Below are 20,220 nucleotides of genomic sequence, written 5' to 3'. Positions count from 1 at the left end.
GTTCCCCATCAGGTCCGCTTGCTGTGGACGTGGTGGGAGGAGTGCGCAGGAGGAGGGACAGCGGCAGCTCGTGGTGGCGACCAATAGATTTGAAGGTGGGAGAGGCGGGCTTGCCTGCCAGCGCCCAATGGGCTTGCTATGGTGGAGTTCTCCATCAGGTCCGGTTAGCAGCAGACCTGCGGGATTGGTTAGATACAAATCTCCAATGCTATTGGTGGATAGCCCTCTATGCCCTGTATATAAAAGCGTGAGAATACTAGCATAAAGTGTACTACATTGCGGCTTAGCTTGATAAAGGAGAAGATTTCTCTGCAACGTTGCCATGACGGCTGCTGTGTATATGGATCAATAAAAGAGCATAAGAAGATATGATGGTGCCGGCATCTTTCTTTCAAGTACAAGGTCGACCAGGAGTGCTGCCAGGTCTTGCCAAGGCACATCACATTGCTACCATAGAGAGGTGCCTCACTAATCTGTACTAATCACTTTTTGCACAGAAATCCTGGGGAAATTGAACGCCAGGGAGGTTAAGGCTCATTTTAAATTACGAATTAGAGTCCTTACGGACTCGTGAGCCCATCCCTGATCCCACCACTCCAATGGCCTGCACTTGCTTGGTTTCACTTTTGTGACCTCTTGGGTCACGACACTGGAAGGAGAGAGATTCTCTCTCAGCATGCAGAGAGGTGGGGGAGCAGCAGGTGGTGTGGCCAGAGAGCGTCCCAATGGCAGCTCTGGAAAGCCCACAGGAATGCCCCCTAGTGGGCGTTTTGAGCAGGAAATCACTCATTACCCCCCGAAAAAGTGACAAATATCGGCGTTAATTTCAGGGGGATATAGCCCAGACGGTGGGGGGCAAAAAGCGGAGTGAGGGGGACACAGAGGCATGTCATGATGCATAGAACATGCCTGTGTACCATTTGCCCTCCCACCTCGGGTTCTCTTTAACCACTTAACGACCAGCTAACGCAGATAGGCGGCGGCTGGTCGTTTGTGTTTTGCATGGCATGCCAGTTCACGGAGGGTATCTCCGTGAATAGTGTGCGAGCTGCCGATAGCGGCACGCACGCGGGGAAGAAATCCCCGCTGTTTACATCAATACGGCGCTGCTGCGTAAAGGAGATCAGCGATCCCAGGCCTGATTGGCCGGGGATCGCAGTCATTTGATAGGCTGAAGCCTATCCTACATGGCGATATCCGTCCTGCGCAGCCCAATGAGGAAGAGGTAGGGAGGGAGAGGAACGGAGCACAGAAAACGCTGCGGAGAGGGGCTTTGAAGAGCCCCCGCTCGACCAGTCGGAGCGGCGACGATCAGACCCCCCCCTAGCAGGTCATCCCCCTAGTGGGGAAAAAGGATGGGGGGGGGGGGGGGAAGTCTGATCACCCTGCCTTGCACACGATCTGCGCTGCGGGCTGGAGAGCCAACGCAGCGCAGATCTGACAGAACAGCCCTGGTCCTTAAGAGGTTAAAGAGCTTTATTTTGGTCTCACCTGACCACACCCAGTTCTCCACTGTAATTACAATTAAAAACTGGTCATTTCTTGGTCAAAGGTAAACAACCAAAAAAGCAAGGGATCAAATTTCTTCCCCTTGCTGTATGTATCAGTTGTCTGATTGGCCAGGGAATGGGTTGGAAACCGGGTTGTTGAACCATAGATGTGAGAGCTAGCACAGTAATGCTCCTTGGATTGAGCCATAAGGCGTGCAGAGACCACAAATGTCACAGCACAAATGATCAAAATTGTTTTGGCCATCAGTTTGATGTACGCACTGGCATTTTTTCACATCACATGCACCTCCTAGCCTATCCTCATGGGACAGGACATACCACTCATCCAACATGCATGGACTGTTGGGTAAATATTTCAAACTACCACTTTAGATCTGATATTTTGTCCACAATCGCTTCATGAAATTCATGTTATTAAAGAAGAAAGCCAATGATGTTGTGAAAGAAGTTTATTGTACACGGAGACAGCTGAACATGTTTATGATCTTGGTCTCTCCTTCTTGCCTTTGTACAAGGCCAACAGGGAAACATTGGCTACTTTGACGACCTTGAATCGCACACCAGGAATGTCACCAACGGCATGACCAGCACGACCAAACCCAGCAACTAAGACTTCATCGTTTTCCTGAGGAAAAAAAAACAAACAAGGTTGGGATAGTGGTTTTGTTAATTAGTACTCCTAGCCTAGAATGAAAAGCCATTGCATTAAGGGCTGGTTTACACAGGCAATGTCTCGTCAATTGCTTGTAAGTGTGCAGAACAGAACTGCTGTCTATATTGCACATTTACCATAGTGTTGACTTTTGCAGTGCTTTAAGGTGGCCACTAACAGTCCAATTTCTAGCAAAAAATCGTTCAAGCAATCAGAAATTCTGATCGGATGAAAAATCGTTCACTGCACCATCAACGAACCAATCTATGCTTCCTATCACAACCAACAAGAAAATCCAAATTTTGGTTTGACAAAAATCCAATCGGACGACTATTTTTATAATGGTTTGTAATCAATTGTGCCCATCAACTGAGATTATTTACAAACAATCCAATCAGAATTTCTGATCGTTCGAATGATTTTTCACTAGAAATTGGACCATTAGTGGCCACCTTTACAGAGATCACCAATTGTACCTTAGTGGAGCTCACAAACTAGTGTAGAGATTTTCTGGCAGATTGATTATTAACATGTCCAATCTGATTTCCGACAGAAATGAACAGAAACCAGTCGGAAATCGATCGGAGATCGATTGAAAATCTAACAGTAAATCTGGCAGAAACGGTGTGTACCTAGCATAACCGCCACAAACGTAATCTGAACTACACATGCCAGTGGAATTAAGACAGATCAATGAGATGCAAATAATTCCAAATAACATGCAGACTCTTAGGCCTGGCACCCACTAGGAGAGCCTTTCTTTGCACTTTGATTCAGCCTGGTATCGGGTCAATCAACGAACATTGGATTGGTCCATTCTCAAGCTGAAAAGATATCTAAAATAATTCTGAGCTGAATAGATCTCAAACAATTCTTCGTTAATCAATTTGGCAACTCTGAATTACCTGCATCTCATTAACGATCCCTACTAGTCAACTTAAAGGACAACTGTAGTGAGAAGTATATGGTGGCTGCCATATTTATTTCCTTTTCAACAATACGAGTTGCCTGGCAGCCCTGCTGATCTATTTAGCTGCAGTAGTGTCTGAACGCCAGAAACAAGCATGCAGCTAATCCTGTCAGATCTGACAATGGCAGGAACACCAGATATACTGCATGCTTATTCAGGGTCTATGGTTAAAAATATTAGAGACAAGTTCAACAGGATAGCCAGGCAACTGGTATTGCTTAAATGGAAATAAATACGGCAGCCTCCATATCCCTTTAAGTTCAGTTGTCCTTTAAGGGCTTGTGCACGTGACCTGTCCTATAAATGTTTTGCAAATACAAATGCATTATAAGGGAGTAGAGGTGCATAGACTCAATTTGGCTTTCTTTCGTACCACACCATCAATCCTACACCCCCCCCTCCCCAGCAAAAGAACACAAAACTAGTCTATAGGCTAGTTACTCATCTGAACAGCACTTGGCCCCCAAGCTGCCACCCAAGGAATTGAGTCCCAATCCATGCTGCCAACAGTAATTGTGCATGTGTGTATGCATCCTTAGTCGCTCAGATCAAACATAGAAGGTAAATTCGATGCATCAGTTCCAGATCACTTTCTCACCAACTATTGAATACACAAGAAAGTGCAAAAGGCAGGGGATTAACTACAAAAACACAAATCCACAAAAGTAGCCCGTTTATTCTGTTAGAACACCTCTAATTTGAAGAAACAAAATGAATATATTCCGCCAGCTACAAACTGCCAGTTCAATAATGCATTACATATTTTTCCCTTCCAATAAATCTCAGATGCTCCTTAAAGGACAGGTGTGAGGAAAAAAACAGGATCCACTTACCTGGGGCTTCTTCCAGCCGATATTTCCCTCACAGCAGCTCTGGTGTCCCGGGATCCCCTCCATTTCAGATAACGGACCTGGCAAGGTCGGCATCTGAAACAGAGGGAATCCCAGGACACCAGAGCTGTGGCAAGGGACATATCAGCTACCAGGGGCTGGAGGAAGACCCAAGTAAGTAGATCCAGTTTTATATTTTTTCCGTGCTCATCCTTTAGCCACTTCTGTGCCAGGGGGTATTTTTCTGATCGGTGCTGCGTGGGCTCTCCAGCCCACAGCACCGATCAGATGGCAGCCAGGGCGATCAGACTTCTCCCCCCCTTTTTCCCCACTAGGGGGATGTCCTGCTGGGGGGGTCTGATCGCCGCCGGCTGCTTGCGCGTGCGCGGGGGGGGCTCTTCAAAGCCCCCCTCCGCAGCGCTTCCTGGCCTCCTTCCCTACCTCTCCCTCCCCCTGTGAGCGGCGAAGGACGGATTTCCGTCCTGCGCCTGATGGGATAGGCTTTAGCCTATCAGATGCCGGCGGCCGGGGATCGCCAATCTCCTCTACGGCGCTGCTGTGCAGCAGCGCCGTATACATGTAAACACTGGGGAAGATCTTCCCCGTGTGTTTACATTTACCCTGCGATGCCGCGATTGGCGGCTCGCAGGGTGTTCACGGAGACACCCTCCGTGAACTGACATGAGCGGCCGTTTCCATGGAATCCACTTCAGGATTCAGGGGCATACTTAAGCGTACGCAGAATCCTGAAGTGGTTAATTGCCTATTCAAAAATAATTTTGCCAACAAGCAGTGTTTACCCAGTATGTAGCAGTGCTATGGCAGCTCCCTGAATTGTTCATTTTCCTTGCCTTAACAGTCTCCATGGTTCTCAGCACTACTCATATCTGATCTCTTAAAGGGAACTTAAAGGGAGTGTAATACAGAGGATGACTTAGAGAGTCTGAAGCGAGAATAAATCTCGCTTCAGACCTCATAAATAGCAGGGGCACGTGTACCCCTGCTAAACCGCCGCTATAGCGCATCTTAACGGGGGTCCCTTCACCCCCAAATCCCCATCGATACACCCGGCGAGCGCTTCCTGGTTGGGGCAGGGCTAGCCGCCGCAGCCCTGCCCCACGCGCGTCTGTCAGCGCGTATCTCCGCCTCTCCCCCGCCCCTCTCAGTCTTCCTTCACTGAAAGGGGCGGGGGAGAGGCGGCGATGCGCCGCTGACAGACGCGACTGGAGGCAGGGCTGCAGCCGTTAGCCCTGCCTCCAGGAAGCAATAAATCACGACCAAATCTGCGACCAAGTGTCGCAGTGGTCGTTTTGGGGGTGAAGGGACCCCCGTTAAGCCGCACTATAGCGGCGGTTTAGCAGGGGCACACGTGCCCCTGCTATTTATGAGCTCTGAAGCGAGATTTATTCTCGCTTCAGAGTCTCTTTAACCATCAGCTGCCTAGCAGTACAGCCAATAGTCTTGCCTCTAATACTTTTCCCCATCATATGCAGTAAAGGTGCTCTGACTAAAGACTGACTGGATTAGCTGCATGCTTGTTTAAGGTGGTGATACTGAAAATGTCCTGGCCTGGATTTGAAACCTACACCCTGCAGAGCAAAGTGAGAGTTGCGAAAGGCTCAAAAAATAAAAATAGAAAATGCTGTAGTGGGTGGGGGGCATAATCAAACACTCACAGCACCACCCGTTCCCCTTCGCTGTTCTCCTGGGTGACTACAAACCCAGACATACTGCGCCACACATGCGCAGTATGTCCGTTCTGCTCCAGTGTGGCCACGCCGAGTGAAGTCACATGACAGGAGTGCTCTCGCTCTACCCACATCTTCAGTTTTCAGATCGGGGCCACAGGGGAGAACAGACATACTGCACACCTGCGGAGCAGTATGTCCGGGTTTTCAGTCACCCAGGACTGCCAGAAGAATGACGGGGGATGGTGGGGAATAGGATGAGCAGTGAGTATTTGATTATGCCCCCCCCCCCATACAGCTTCACTTTTACCAGAGCCTTTTGTCTGTGGTATCCTTTAATGTTATTCGTTGCAGTGAATTCACCACCATTCAACTGCTCCCGTGCAGTGGCTGGGCATTTGCTAGCACTTAAAGAGACTCTGAAGCGAGAATAAATCTCGCTTCAGAGCTCATAAATAGCAGCGCCGCTATAGCGCGGCTTAACGGGGGTCCCTTCACCCCCAAAACGACCACTGCAACACTTGGTCGCAGATTTGGTCGTGATTTATTGCTTCCTGGAGGCAGGGCTAACGGCTGCAGCCCTGCCTCCAGTCGCGTCTGTCAGCGGCGCATCGCCGCCTCTCCCCCGCCCCTCTCAGTGAAGGAAGACTGAGAGGGGCGGGGGAGAGGCGGAGATACGCGCTGACAGACGCGCGTGAGGCAGGGCTGCGGCGGCCTAGCCCTGCCCCAACCAGGAAGCGCTCCCCGGTTGTATCAAGGGGGATTTGGGGGTGAAGGGACCCCCGTTAAGCCGCGCTATAGCGGCGTTTTAGCAGGGGCACACGTGCCCCTGCTATTTATGAGGTCTGAAGCGAGATTTATTCTCGCTTCAGACTCTTTAAGGCTTGGTTCAGACGCAGCGTTTTTTGGGATCTACTGCCATCCCATGCAAGTGAATGGGAGCGTTTAGAGCTGGCTTTTGCAGGCTTTCATGAAAGCCTGGCAGTAGATCCCAGCGTTGCGTCTAGTCTCAAAAGCAACATGCTGCTTTCAGAGGCGGTAAACGCGAGGAAACAATAGAGAACAGAACTGCTAGCCTTGAACGCTTTTCAAAAGCCTTCAAAAGCTAGCTTTTAAACGCTGGCGTTTGAACGCAATGCCAAGCAAAAGCTCAGCAGATGCCCGTGTGAACCAGCCCTAATACCGGTGGTGAAGAGGCAGCTGCTCATGGAGTAACATCTGCGCGCGGCTGTGAGATGTCACAGTTTTCCAACATCACCACGTGTCAAGCGATGACACGTGGTGTAACGCACTGCCACGAGCCTGCATATTAATGACACCCAAATGGCACTTGTGGTGGGCAGCCAGAAACCTAAACTGCCCTACAAGCACACAGTTCAGCCACTCGTGAGGCCTTTTGCAAATCTTACCAAGACCTTGTTTAAAATGCATAATCTGTACATACGTGTACAGCTACAGAGCGGCCATAGTTCCTGACTGTAGAATAGAGCCTTTTGCTCATGCAGCATCTTCTATAGCTCAGGAACCTAAACTGCCATCCCTGGAACCAAACTGAGGCAATAAACAGGTACAGAACTCAATCAACTTGGTATTGTCACATGCTTTAAACTTATTTTTTAGGGACAGACTCACTTGAAAGTACTTACCTCGATAAAGTTCAGACAACCATCGTTTGGTACGAAAGCTGTGATCTTCTTGCCGTTCTTGATCAGCTGCACCCTGACGCATTTCCTGATAGCAGAGTTTGGCTGCTTAGCCTCTACACCACTGCAAATAAAAAAAAAAAAAAAAAAAAAAAGTCTGGTTGGTTGCTGAACATTCTAAGATACTACAACTATGGATTCATCTAGTTCGCTTCACTAGACTTGGCACCACTGAGGCACAATTAGACTAGTCTTAAATAGTCTACACTACAGCTAATTGAAGTGAATAAAGCATGGTTCTAGATTGTGGCTGAAAACCATAATGCACCTGGAGGAAACCCACATAAAACACCAGTACATATTACTAACAAGATCAAAAAACAATTCTGTAAGATGGAACGGACATCTCTGATTTCACTAGAATCCTGTTTGCAGCTATAGCGGGTTCCCAGGTGTATGACCCCTTATGGGCCCTGAGCTAACTCTTGAGGATCTCTCAATAGAACATCGTGAAACCTCTTTTCGTTTATTACTGTTACCTCTGGGGTTCTTTCTGGACTAATGCACTCATGTGAGTCATTAAAATCGCTGTTTTTCGCTCATTTTAAAAACTCCGGTAGCCAACCAGCACCACCTTATTGTAATCTTAAACTTAGGTTTCCTTCAGGAATTATGGCTGTAACTCCAATTTCTGTTTTGCACCACAGCAGTCCATTCTGAGTTGCTCCATACATGATTGGGGAGTGCATTTAACTATGGGGTGCTGCTCCTGCCTTCCCAGGACAGACCACAGCTGTGCTGTATTATCAAGTTCCCAGTGAAGTTGCTGCCTGGATGTTTGCACTATCCTGTATGAACATTACTTCCCCCCCCCGATGATTACACATAGAATGTTAGGCTGATGAGCACTTTTGCATGGCTAAATAACTTACCACTGAAAAGCACTACATATATCTGATGTCTTAAGACAATATTGTGTGCAATTACTAGTACGATTTAGCCAATTAACTTAGTTTTTGGGATGTGAGAGGAAACTGGAGTGCCCGGAGGAAACCCATACAAACCCTGCCCATGTTTTACCCTGGCCAGGATTTGAATCAGGGACCTGGCATTACAAGGCGAGAGCGCCATCCACTATGCCACCATGCTGCCCACTTGTTTGCTGCTTGCAATGCAGGTGGCCATAACACAGCAAGGCAGCCGAGTTGCTCTCCGATGCGTCGCAGAACCCATTCACAAATAAGATTGCACTGCGTTTGCTCATGCAATCATGCGCTGTGTTACCGTGCTGAATTGCAACACAAGATTGGAAACGTCAGACGTGCTGTCTATTCACTTCTGATGTCCTTGCATGTTGTAAACAGTAGGTTGCTGAAACCATGACCAACAACGCAGGAAGAGGCCTTGCTGTGTGTGTTCTAGATTGACAAAACAGGACTTACACTTTTTCCAGGACGATTCCTTTGGCATGGGAAGCGCCTCCAAAAGGGTTAGCCTTCAGAGCAGTCCCCAAATGGGCCTTCTTATACTGCTTGTCGTGCCATTTCTGCTCACGTCGGTGGTTACGGAGCTTCCTAGCTGTACGAAGACCACGGCACTTGCCTGAAAAATGAAGAAGCAGTGGTTATTTTTTTACAGTTTTAACAATTTGATGTTGAAAAGTATTACAGGTTCTATACTTACAGATTATACATGCGAGCTGAGACTACTTGTTTGAAAACTATGCATTTTCATGACTCGGCTAATCATAGCAAAGTGGCTAACCCTGCAGGGTAACCGAACGCATGTGAATGTGACTAAACAGTAAAGTAAGCAGCTATATGCAAAGTAAAGGTTTCCATACACTAATGTATATTCAAGTGGTCCCCCCCCCCCACCAGAGGAGAGCGGCTACTACGGGGGAATCTAATCGGACAAGCGGCCGCCCGGCTCATGATAAGGTAACAGGAGCGGTGGCCGCGGAGGGGCACACCTACCCATACTAGTAAGCTATATTGGGCACTATACTAGCTATACTGGGCACCATACTGGGTCACTACCTACCTATACTGGGCACTATACTAGCTATACTGGGGCACTACCTACCCATACTGGGCACTATACTGGGGCACTACCTATCCATACTGGGACTATACTAGCTATACTGGGGCACTATACTGGGGTAACTATACTAGCCATACTGGGGCAACTAAACTCCCTATACTGGGGCAACTATGCTAGCTATGCAGCCGCACCCCAGCCCCCCCCCCCCCTCCATAGCCTGCTGCGCACGGCCCTGTCCACTAGGTCGCGCAAACACCCGCGCCCCCCGCAAGTTCCACAATAAAGCAATATACCCATAATTATTGTTAATCTGGAGGTGATACTCTTATGGCCCATACTCACGGGCTACAATTGTCGCCGCAACACACGGCGCGCGTGTTGCGGCGACAGGTGGTCCGTGAGTATGGGCCGTTGCACGGGCGCGCACCCCGAACTGTCGCCCGTCGCTGATGTCGCCAGGCGATTGAAATGTTCAATCGCCTGGCGACAGTCGCCGCCGCAACTGTCGCTAGTCCGCGAACTAGCGACAGCAACCTCCATTGAGATATGCAGAGCTTCCGGCAGGGGGAGGAGAAACGCCGGCGACAGCTTCCGTCGCGCCGCTGGTCCCTCTTCCGCGTGTGTACGCGGAGGGACCTGGCGAGGAGCTGTCGCCCACACGCTCACGTGTGCTGGCGACAGGCCACTTTTGCCGCCCGTGAGTATGGGCCATTATAGCTCCAACATCCAAAGGGATCATGGTACTATTCCGTTACACGGGTGCAACCACCAGGTGGCGTTAATTACTATTCCCCCTCCAGGCCACCATGGATAGTAGGGAAAGATGTAACTCTGCTGGAGTTTTATTGCCACCTAGTGGATGCGCCCGGCTAACGGAAAAGAACCGGGATCACATCCTACCAAAGTGAGTGAGTGTGTGTACATACATATACATACACACACACACTGACATAAACAAGCCATGTATAAAGGAACCTTTTACATAGAAACCTGAACAGTGCACGCAGTGAGCAGTTACCAGGCAGCAGTGAGCAGTTACCACGCAGCAGTGAGCAGTTGTGAGAGTGACAGGCTTTTCACTGCCCATCAAATGCCCGTTTGGGCCCTAATAGAGATGAGCATGAATTCTGACTGGCAATTGAGAGCTACAGGAAGCAGAATTTACCTGGGTTGAACCAGAACTTTGCCCAAAGCTTTTCAGGCTAGGTTCACAGTGGTAGTTCAATAATACATGAGTTATAATGACTGAACTGTAATGGAGACTGGACACAGACTTTAATACAAAGCCTGCATGCAAGGAGTTAGAATGTGATCAGTTATAACAGTACCGTAAACAGGCCCATAGAATTATAAGGGCAGTGAGTTGACAAGCAAAATTATTCTGTAATGCACCTGACCACAGTGAACAGGGCCTCATATGACTAATCTGATAACATAAGATCCTTTAGCTCGTAATCTTACAAGGGCAGAGCTCGCTCCCCCTTTGGTGTCTTGGAATTGTTATACATTTTAATCATGTTACTTTTGTCACTCTAATTCGCAATTCAGTATTTTGTACCAATACTATTTTGTATATTAGCATATACCATTGTATTATGTAATTTTTTCCTTGCTTTGTACAGCCGCACAGAATACATTGGTGCTTTATTAATAATAAGGCTGACAGGCATCAATTCATATCCTTCCCATATCTGATTAGTCCTGTGCAAAGCCCTTGTCCAGCACAGCATGCTAGCCAAACTTATTTTTAAAGGGACTCTGAAGTGAAAATATATGTATGATAATTATTTGTATGTGTAGTATATCTAAGAAATAAAGCATTAGCAGCAGAGATACGAGTGATATTGTTTCCCTTATCTGAGCTTCACAACTTTAGTCACAGAGAGTTCTGTCTTCTGAAATATTAGAGGATGTAATGTTATATAACAAAAACTATATAACTGAAAATAAAAACAAGACTATTTTCTTTGCTACTAATGTTCTATTAATCATCCATACTACACAATTCATTATAACAATTCTTTTCACTCTAGTGTCACTAAATTAACTAGTTAAAGGGAATACAGCCAACAAGTATAGATGTGTAAGGCTCAACACACACCATACAATCGTGGTTGTTCAATCCTACCACTTTCATGTAGTATAAGAGCTTATCCAATCAATCATTTAAGGTATTTTCAATCTGTTGGCCCTTATACTACATAGATTTGGTAAATCTGTACAACCAAGATTGTATGGTGTGTGTTGAGCTAAAGGCCTGTATGCTACACTACAGTATAGACAGAGGAGCAGCAATAATACGTGAAGCAGACAGCATACTATATATATATATATATATATATATATATATATATATATATATATATATATATATATATATATATATATATATATATATATATATATATTCAGTAGGTCCAATTCGGAAGCTAATCAATTACAGGCAATTCCACTGAAGGCCACCACAAACGTGGTTGTCGGTGTTGTCTGCTATTTTGCTGGGTAGGCTGAAATGTTGGAACACCGTCACACGTATGGATGCCGCCAGTCATTCAGTGTGAGTGCGGAGCAGCACAGGCCCGCTCACGCCGCCATGCCTCCGCACAGCCGCCTCGTGTTGCAGCCTCACCCCCCGGCCATGCAGCTGAGGAGCCCGGGCCGTATTAGGAGACACCCCCCAGCCCCGCTGCGCCCTCCTGCTCGCTCCTGGCGCCCCCAGGCTCACTAATCTCCGCTCAGCTCCACTCACCCATCTCGCCTGTTCTCGGGCACGGAGCGGAAAGAAAGACTCCCAGAAGGCAGCGAGAGACACGTCCTGTGCCAGGTCCCCACTTAGGTGTCTAAGTATAAGCCTGATCTTTCAATCCATTTTATAACATAGCCATTCCATTCTGTGTGATGGCGGTGAGTAAAGAAAATGGCTTGCCAAGAGTTTAACTACAATACGTAATATATATACAGACGTTTATACGCCAGTGTCTTTGTTATTTTGACATTCGTGTAGGCAATTAGGTGTCCTAATCTGGCAGTGAACTACATTTCCCAACAGGCTTTGCAGTTGAAGGGCCTGAAGAAACTCCGCCCACTGTGCAGCCTCCTTGGTATGTGTATATGTGCACTGCACAGTGCCTGTTAGTGTTGTTTCCTGTGTAGTGCGACATGATTCTTGTTCAAATATCCAGCTTCACAGTTCAAGAGTCATTCCTCTGTACCTCATTGTACTCTCCCTGAACCCCCATGCCTCTGCCCATCATTCTTCACCTATAATTTTATACGCTGTCTCTTCTATCATTCACTTTTTATTCCCATACCCTCTGCCAAATTTCTCTTTCTCCATAGTCCCATACCCTCTGCCACATTGGGCTCTATTCACAAAACTTATCATAAATGACTTCTCACCTAACCTTTTTTAAATTGTTATATGCCTTATTTTAAAATATTTTTAATGAAGGAACCAGCATAGCAGTGGCGGCTCCAGGATTTTTTTTTTTTTTTGGGGGGGGGGGGGGGGGGGGTAGTGCTATGCAGGTGCTGGACCAACTTCTGGGGTGGCTGATGACTTGGCAAAAAAAACGGGCATGGCCATGACCAGATTAGGGTGGAGCTGACTGTAATTTAAAGTGAACCCGAATTAAGAGTGATCTGGAGGCTGCCATATGTATTTCCTTTTAAACAATACTAGTTGCCTGGCAGCCCTACTGATCTACTTGGCTGCAGTAGTGAACTGAATTACACCAGAAACAAGCATGCAGCTAATATATGCTAATATCGTCAGTTCTGACAATATTGTCAGAAACCCCTGACCTGCTGCATGCTTGTTCAGGGTCTATGGTTGAAAGAATTAGAGACAGAGGACCAGCACGGCAGCCAGGCAACTGGTATTGCTTAAAGCGGATCCGAGATGAAAAACTACCTATAACAAGTAACTTGACTATATATCTTATCTAAAGTTTAGATCATTTACAAGGCAAATCTAGCTGCAAACAGCTTCAATAGAATATAATACAATGACAGCAGCCATGTTGTTTGTAAACATTACACACAGACACAGGCAATCTTGTCTGCATCTTCAGCACTCCTAACCTAATCCCCCTCCGCCTCCCTCCTCCCCTCTGCCTCTGAAATCTCTGGCTAGTAATACCTCCCCCTCCTCTTGCACAGACTGAGCTCCCATGAGCCTTTGCTACTGTCTGAAAATGCCAAGGCTCTCTGAAAAGCTGTGGGCGAGGCTTGTTTCGTTTATAGGGAATTAGAGTATTAAAACAAAAAAGTATTTGGCTTGAGGAATGCCCTGTAAACAATAGGAAAGGAACACAATTATGCAATGAGTAAAAGTTCATCTCGGATCCACTTTAAAAGGAGATAAATATTGCAGCCTCGATATTATTCTCACCTCGGGTTCCCTTTAAAAGTGCAACTCATTGACAATGGGCCCAAGTTTTGGCTACCCTTTCCCCCAAAATTCACATAATTGTGCAGACTTTCTCAAGGAAATACACGTAATGTGAGCAGATTTGCCCAAAAAATACGTTCAATCATGACGACAGATTTGCCCAGAAAATACGTTCAACCATGTGGCAGATTTGACCAGAAAACACGTTCAATCATGTGGCAGATTTGACCAGAAAACACGTTCAATCATGTGGCAGATTTGTCCAGAAAATAGTTCAATCATGTCCGCAGATTTAACCAGAAAATACGAGCAGTCATGTGGCAGATTTGATTAGAAAATAGTTAAATCATGTCGGCAGATTTTACCAGAAAATACGTTCAATCATGTGGCAGACTTGACCAGAAAATACGTTCAATCATGTGGCAGACTTGCCCAGAAAACACTTCAATCATGTGGCAGACTTGCCCAGAAAACACTTCAATCATGTGGCAGACTTGTCCAGAAAACACTTCAATCATGTGGCAGACTTGCCCAGAAAACACTTCAATCATGTGGCAGACTTGCCCAGCAAATACACCTGCTACTAAATAAAAAATAACATTTACTCACCTGGCTGCAGCAGACCTCCTGTCCCGGCCTCCGTCCGGCGCGCAGCTCCCACGATCCTCTGCAGCCAGCAACTGAAACTTCCGCACTGAGAGCAGGGCTACGGGAAAATGGCGCCCAAAGCCCTGCACTGCAGACTCGAAGTCTCCAGAGCAGGGCTTCGGACGCCATTTTACTGTAGCCCTGCTCTGCCACTGCCGGAGCTACGGGCTGCTGGTGCCGGTGAACTGACATGGCGTCTATTAGACGCCGAAAGTCAGTTCACGCTGGGGGGTGCTAATAGGGTGCTTGGAGAATTTTAGGGGGTGCTTCAGCATGCAAAGCACCCCCCCGGCGCCGCCTCTGCAGGATAGAAAGGACTAGTGGGGTTTGAATTATAAAACAACATTTTTCCTATGAAATCTTTAGGGTGTGCGTGAATAGCGGCGTGTTTGGGGCGTGGTTAGGGGTGTGGCTTAAGTGTCCCTCTTTCTTATCTCAAAAACTTGTGAGGTATGCAGTTTTACCTAACCGGCACAAATTTCTGGGATTATAGACTGGGTGAAGAGGGGCTTTCGATGCAATTATTAAGTTCCACTGGGTTCTAAGGCTCTGCCACCTTCACAGTGCACTACCAACTGCTCTTATTTGTTATAGATACAAAAATAAAAAGGGGCTTACTGAATTACAATACAGCACTTCTCTAATACATTACAATAGTAAATCAATCCTTTTAACCGTTGTATCTACAGTACAGAGAACATCAGTCTGTGGCACTCCACCTCCACACTGCTCCTATTTTCCTGCTGATATATATATATATATATATATATATATAGTATAAATAGTGTGGGGTATATTACTGTACAGTATTAGCTAGGCCTATGTTTAACATCGAGTCTCAAGCAACCAAAAAGCACGCTTATCTGGCATCAGATAACCAAGACTCTACTCTGTATATTCCATTGAGACCCATCAGTCATAGTGAACCAGGGCAAATATCACTGCCCACTGCCCTATACTCTATTCAAGTAAACCTGAGCTTAAAGAGGAAATGTAGTGAAAATAATGTAATGAATAAAATTGCTTATTTTTTACAATATTCATTTATAAATGATTTAGTCAGTGTTTGCCAAAACGAATATTCCGCAGAACTTGCTTGGCAGTTGGAAATGGCCGTTATTTCCCGCAATGTAACAAGGTTACACAGTAAACTGTCACGACCAAGGTCATGACATCACACTGTGGGAGGGGTTTCACCACAATATCAGCCATACACCTGTCCCTGATGGTTTATTCAAGAAAAGGTAAAGATTTGTCATGGTAATGGGGGTATCAGCTACTAATTGGGATGAAGTTCAATCCTGGATTTAAGTTCCTCCGACCAGGACAACAGGAGGCATAGTGGGCAAACGGAGGCAGACACCGGGCCACAGGAGGTGTGATAAGCCTATGTGCACCCCTCCCCCCCCCCTACACACACACATACAGAGGGCGTCATTTTTAGATTTTAATTAGGGCTAAGGTATCCTTTAAAGCTGAACAAAAACAGATACTTACCCTGGGCTGAGGAGTTGGGTCAGAGACAGTTTTGGGTCCTGGGGTCACGTGCCTTTTGGCCACCTGCGTTGCTGGCCAATCCACAAGTGTGTGCAGGCCTTAAAGGAAACCAGAGATTAACTATTTATACATACAAGGGGCTTCCTCCAGCCCCATCTGCACAGATCGCTCCCACGCCGGCAGGCGCAGTGCTATTCTCCGCCAGAGAGAGCGCACTGAGCATGCTCAGAATGACCGTGACTGGCCAAAGTTTCGGGACCCAGTACTGGAGCTGGAGAAGACTGAGGACGGCAGTGTGGGAGCGATCCGTGCAGATGGGGCTGGAGAAAGCCCCAGGTATGTATATATTTTTTTAAGTTAGCTCATCTCTGGTACACTTTAAACAATACCTTATTGCTACTGCATTAGTTGTTGGCGTGTGTAATACACGTATTGGGGCATAATACCTGTACATGTTTAAATGTTGACACACACTATGTTAATCAATGACAGCGCAAAGTAAAGTATATGCACATGCGCATTAAGTGTGACCTTAAAATCACCTAATTTGAAATGTAATTTCCATTCCTGCGTTACATTGCAGGCCACCACTAATGTTCTGTGCTCGTAGTAACACAACACAATGCAACACCCCAATCTAAAACTAGCCTAAAATATATTCGCATATTAAGGATACCTGAAGTGAGAGTTACGTGGAGGCTGCCATATTTATTTATTTTCAAACATGCAAGTTTCCTGGCTGTCCTGATATTTCTGTCATCAGTAATGTCTGAATTACACACCTGAAAAATACAGGATCTTCTCAAAAAATTAGCATATTGTGATAAAGTTCATTATTTTCTGTAATGTACTGATAAACATTAGACTTTCATATATTTTAGATTCAAATACACACAACTGAAGTAGTTCAAGCCTTTTATTGTTTTAATATTGATGATTTTGGCATACAGCTCATGAAAATCCCAAATTCGTATCTCAAAAAATTAGCATATTTCATCCGACCAATAAAAGAAAAGTGTTTTTAAAACAAAAAAAGTCAACCTTCAAATAATTATGTTCAGTTATGCACTCAATACTTGGTCGGGAATCCTTTTGCAGAAACGACTGCTTCAATGCGGCGTGGCATGGAGGTAATCAGCCTGTGGCACTGCTCAGGTGTTATGGAGGCCCAGGATGCTTCAATGCGGCGTGGCATGGAGGCAATCAGCCTGCTGCTCAGGTATTATGGAGGCCCAGGATGCTTTGATAGCGGCCTTAAGCTCATCCAGAGTGTTGGGTCTTGCGTCTCTCAACTTTCCCTTCACAATAACCCACAGATTCTCTATGGGGTTCAGGTCAGGAGAGTTGGCAGGCCAATTGAGCACAGTAATACCATGGTCAGTAAACCATTTACCAGTGGTTTTGGCACTGTGAGCAGGTGCCAGTTCGTGCTGAAAAATGAAATCTTCATCTCCATAAAGCTTTTCAGCAGATAGAAGCATGAAGTGCTCTAAAATCTCCTGATAGCTAGCTGCATTGACCCTGCCCTTGATAAAACACAGTGGACCAACACCAGCAGCTGACATGGCACCCCAGACTGACCCACTGACTGTGGGTACTTGACTCTGGACTTCAGGCATTTTAACATTTCCCTCTCCCCAGTCTTCCTCCAGACTCTGGCACCTTGATTTCCGAATGACATGTAAAAGTTGCTTTCATCCAAAAAAAGTACTTTGGACCACTGAGCAACAGTCCAGTGCTGCTTCTCTGTAGCCCAGGTCAGGCACTTCTGCCGCTGTTTCTGGTTCAAATGTGGGTTCATGCTTCCATCTGCTGAAAAACTTTATGGAGATGAAGATTTCATTTTTCAGCACGACTTGGCACCTGCTCACAGTGCCAAAACCACTGGTAAATGGTTTACTGGCCATGGTATTACTGTGCTCAATTGCCCTGCCAACTCTCCTGACCTGAACCCCATAGAGAATCTGTGGGATATTGTGAAGAGAAAGTTGAGAGACGCAAGACCCAAGACTCTGGATGAGCTTAAGGCCGCTATCGAAGCATCCTGGTCCTCCATAACACCTGATCAGTGCCACAGGCTGATTGCCTCCATGCCACGCCGCATTGAAGCAGTCATTTCTGCAAAAAGGTTCCCGACTAAGTATTGAGTGCATAACTGAACATATATATTTGAAGGTTGACTTTTTTGTTTTAAAAACACTTTTCTTTTATTGGTCGGATGAAATATGCTAATTTTTTGAGATAGGAAATTTGGGTTTTCATGAGCTGTATGCCAAAATGATCAATATTAAAATAATAAAAGGCTTGAACTACTTCAGTTGTGTGTATTTGAATCTAAAATATATGAAAGTCTAATGTTTATCAGTACATTACAGAAAATAATGAACTTTATCACAGTATGCTATTTTTTTGAGAAGATCCTGTAGCATGTGCTTTGTGCAGTCAGACTTCAGTCAGAGCAGCTGATCTGCATGCTGGTTCAGGGTCTATGGCTAAAAGTATTAGAGGTAGAGAATCAGCAGGACAGCCAGGGGTGATCTGCATTGTTTAAATTGAAATAAATGTGGCCTTCACATTCCTCTCACATCAGATGACCTTTAAAGGACAACTGACCTAAGAGGAATATGGAGGCTTCCATATTATTCTGTATTTCCTTTTAAACCCTGCATATTGCCTGGCTATCCTGCTTATCCTCTACCTCTAATACTTTTTTTAGCCATAGACCCTGAAAACGTATGCAGATCAGCTGCTCTGACTGAACTGTGACTGGATTATCTGCATGTTTGTTTCAGGTGTGTGATTCAGACACTACTGGTACCAGAACAGAACAGCAGGATGCCAGGGAACTGGTATTGATTAAAAGGAAATACATATGACAGGGTCCATATCACTCTCAGTTCAGATGTCCTTTAAAGAGACACTGAAGTGAAAAAAATGTATGATATTATGATTTGTATGTGTAGTACAGCTAAGAAATAAAACATTAAGATCAGATACATCGGTCTAATTGTTTCCAGTACAGGAAAAGTTAAGAAACTCCAGTTCTTATCTCCATGCAAAAAAGCCATTAAGCTCTACAACTTTCAAAGTCATGGAGAGGGCTGTCTTCTGACTTTTATTATCTCAACTGTTATTGAACTATTTACTTTTTCTCTGCCAGGGGAGAGGTCAATAGTTCACAGACTGCTCTGAAAGAATCATTTTGAATGCTGAGTGTTGTGTAATCTGCACATATTATAGAATGATGCAATGTTAGAAAATACACTATATACCTGAAAATAAAAATATGAGAATATTTTCTTTGCTGCTAATCGTCTAGTAATTATTCATAGTACACAACCAATTCATTATATCATATATTTTTTTTTCGCTTCAGTGTCTCTTTAAATACAGAGGGGTAGGGATGGTCAATGAGATGCAATTTACAGTTCATGCACAATTATCCAACTGTTTATGCCAGCTCTTGTCAGATATGTTTCGGGGGTCCATGTGTGGCAATGGTGGGGTCAGGAGGATTAGTTGGGGGGGGGGGGGGGGGATGACAAAATGTCTGCTTGCATGCTGAGTGATGTTGGCTAGATATGCTATATAATGCAGGGCTTTGATAACTCATGTCCTCCATTTCCAACACAATGAGCATTGCTTTCCCTATAACAGCAGGAAGACAACACAATGAATCGGGACATTTTTGTGATTGCTACACTTTGCGATGGGGAAGGAGTCGGGGAGTAAAATGGGGGTTGTTATTGGTTTTCCTGTGTACTTTATATAAGACAGTGAAAGATCTGCCGGTTATTTTAAAGTAAATGGCAGTGATCTCACTGCTGCGATCATTCGCGATTTGCGGAAAAAGTAAACATGGTGCTTGCAGTGCTTTTCTTTGATTTTGGAGCGATCGCGGTTCAATTATTAAAAAAATCACGATCCCTCAAAAATTGCGGAATTGTCCAGTACAAAAACGGAACAAAAACCCTCTGCAAATTGCTAGCGATTTTGCTATCCTCAGTGTGAACGGGGCCTAGATTGGTGATTGACTACAATGCGCTCATGGTAGAGCGATTAGTCTCCTTTTATGGACATAATGGAACTATTGCTCACAGAGATTTTGTAGCGTGTAAGGAATACTTGAGTCTATGTTGAGCACAAATAATGCTTGCATTGCTTGCTATGATTCATTCATTAACTCATACCTGTATATTGCCAAAGTATTGCAATCAATGCTTCCAGACGTCGCGTAGCTATCTAGGTCCAGTACAGACAGCCTAAACTAGATATGTAGAAATAACCATATTAAGGTTTAAACAGTCATGTTCTACCACTCTAATGAGGAAAAAAAAACAATGCA

The 20,220-nt window shown here is 45.5% G+C and overlaps 1 protein-coding gene across 1 annotated transcript; it reads right to left on the bottom strand.

The window, feature by feature from the left end:
• Positions 1–1,945: 1,945 nt before the first annotated feature.
• On the bottom strand, positions 1,946–12,193 carry RPS23 (ribosomal protein S23). Its single transcript, XM_068247944.1, has 4 exons — positions 12,087–12,193; positions 8,737–8,896; positions 7,298–7,418; positions 1,946–2,136 (listed from the first exon to the last, which is right to left on the bottom strand). Exons 1-4 carry the CDS (start codon positions 12,088–12,090, stop codon positions 1,990–1,992), a joined length of 432 nt encoding a protein of 143 aa, XP_068104045.1. The 5' UTR covers positions 12,091–12,193; the 3' UTR covers positions 1,946–1,989.
• Positions 12,194–20,220: the final 8,027 nt, after the last annotated feature.

This window comes from Hyperolius riggenbachi, chromosome 1 (genome assembly GCF_040937935.1).
Source record: "Hyperolius riggenbachi isolate aHypRig1 chromosome 1, aHypRig1.pri, whole genome shotgun sequence".
In the NCBI taxonomy this organism is placed as follows: domain Eukaryota; kingdom Metazoa; phylum Chordata; class Amphibia; order Anura; family Hyperoliidae; genus Hyperolius; species Hyperolius riggenbachi.
Note: the sequence above shows the minus strand (reverse complement) of the source record. Positions and strands in the feature narration are given on the sequence as shown.

Coding starts and splice junctions, on each gene's coding strand:
- RPS23 (XM_068247944.1), bottom strand. Junction 7,419..8,736: donor GGAATCGTCCTGGAAAAAGT/GTAAGTCCTGTT, acceptor TTTTATTTGCAG/TGGTGTAGAGGCTAAGCAGC. Junction 2,137..7,297: donor GTTGTCTGAACTTTATCGAG/GTAAGTACTTTC, acceptor TTTTTTCCTCAG/GAAAACGATGAAGTCTTAGT.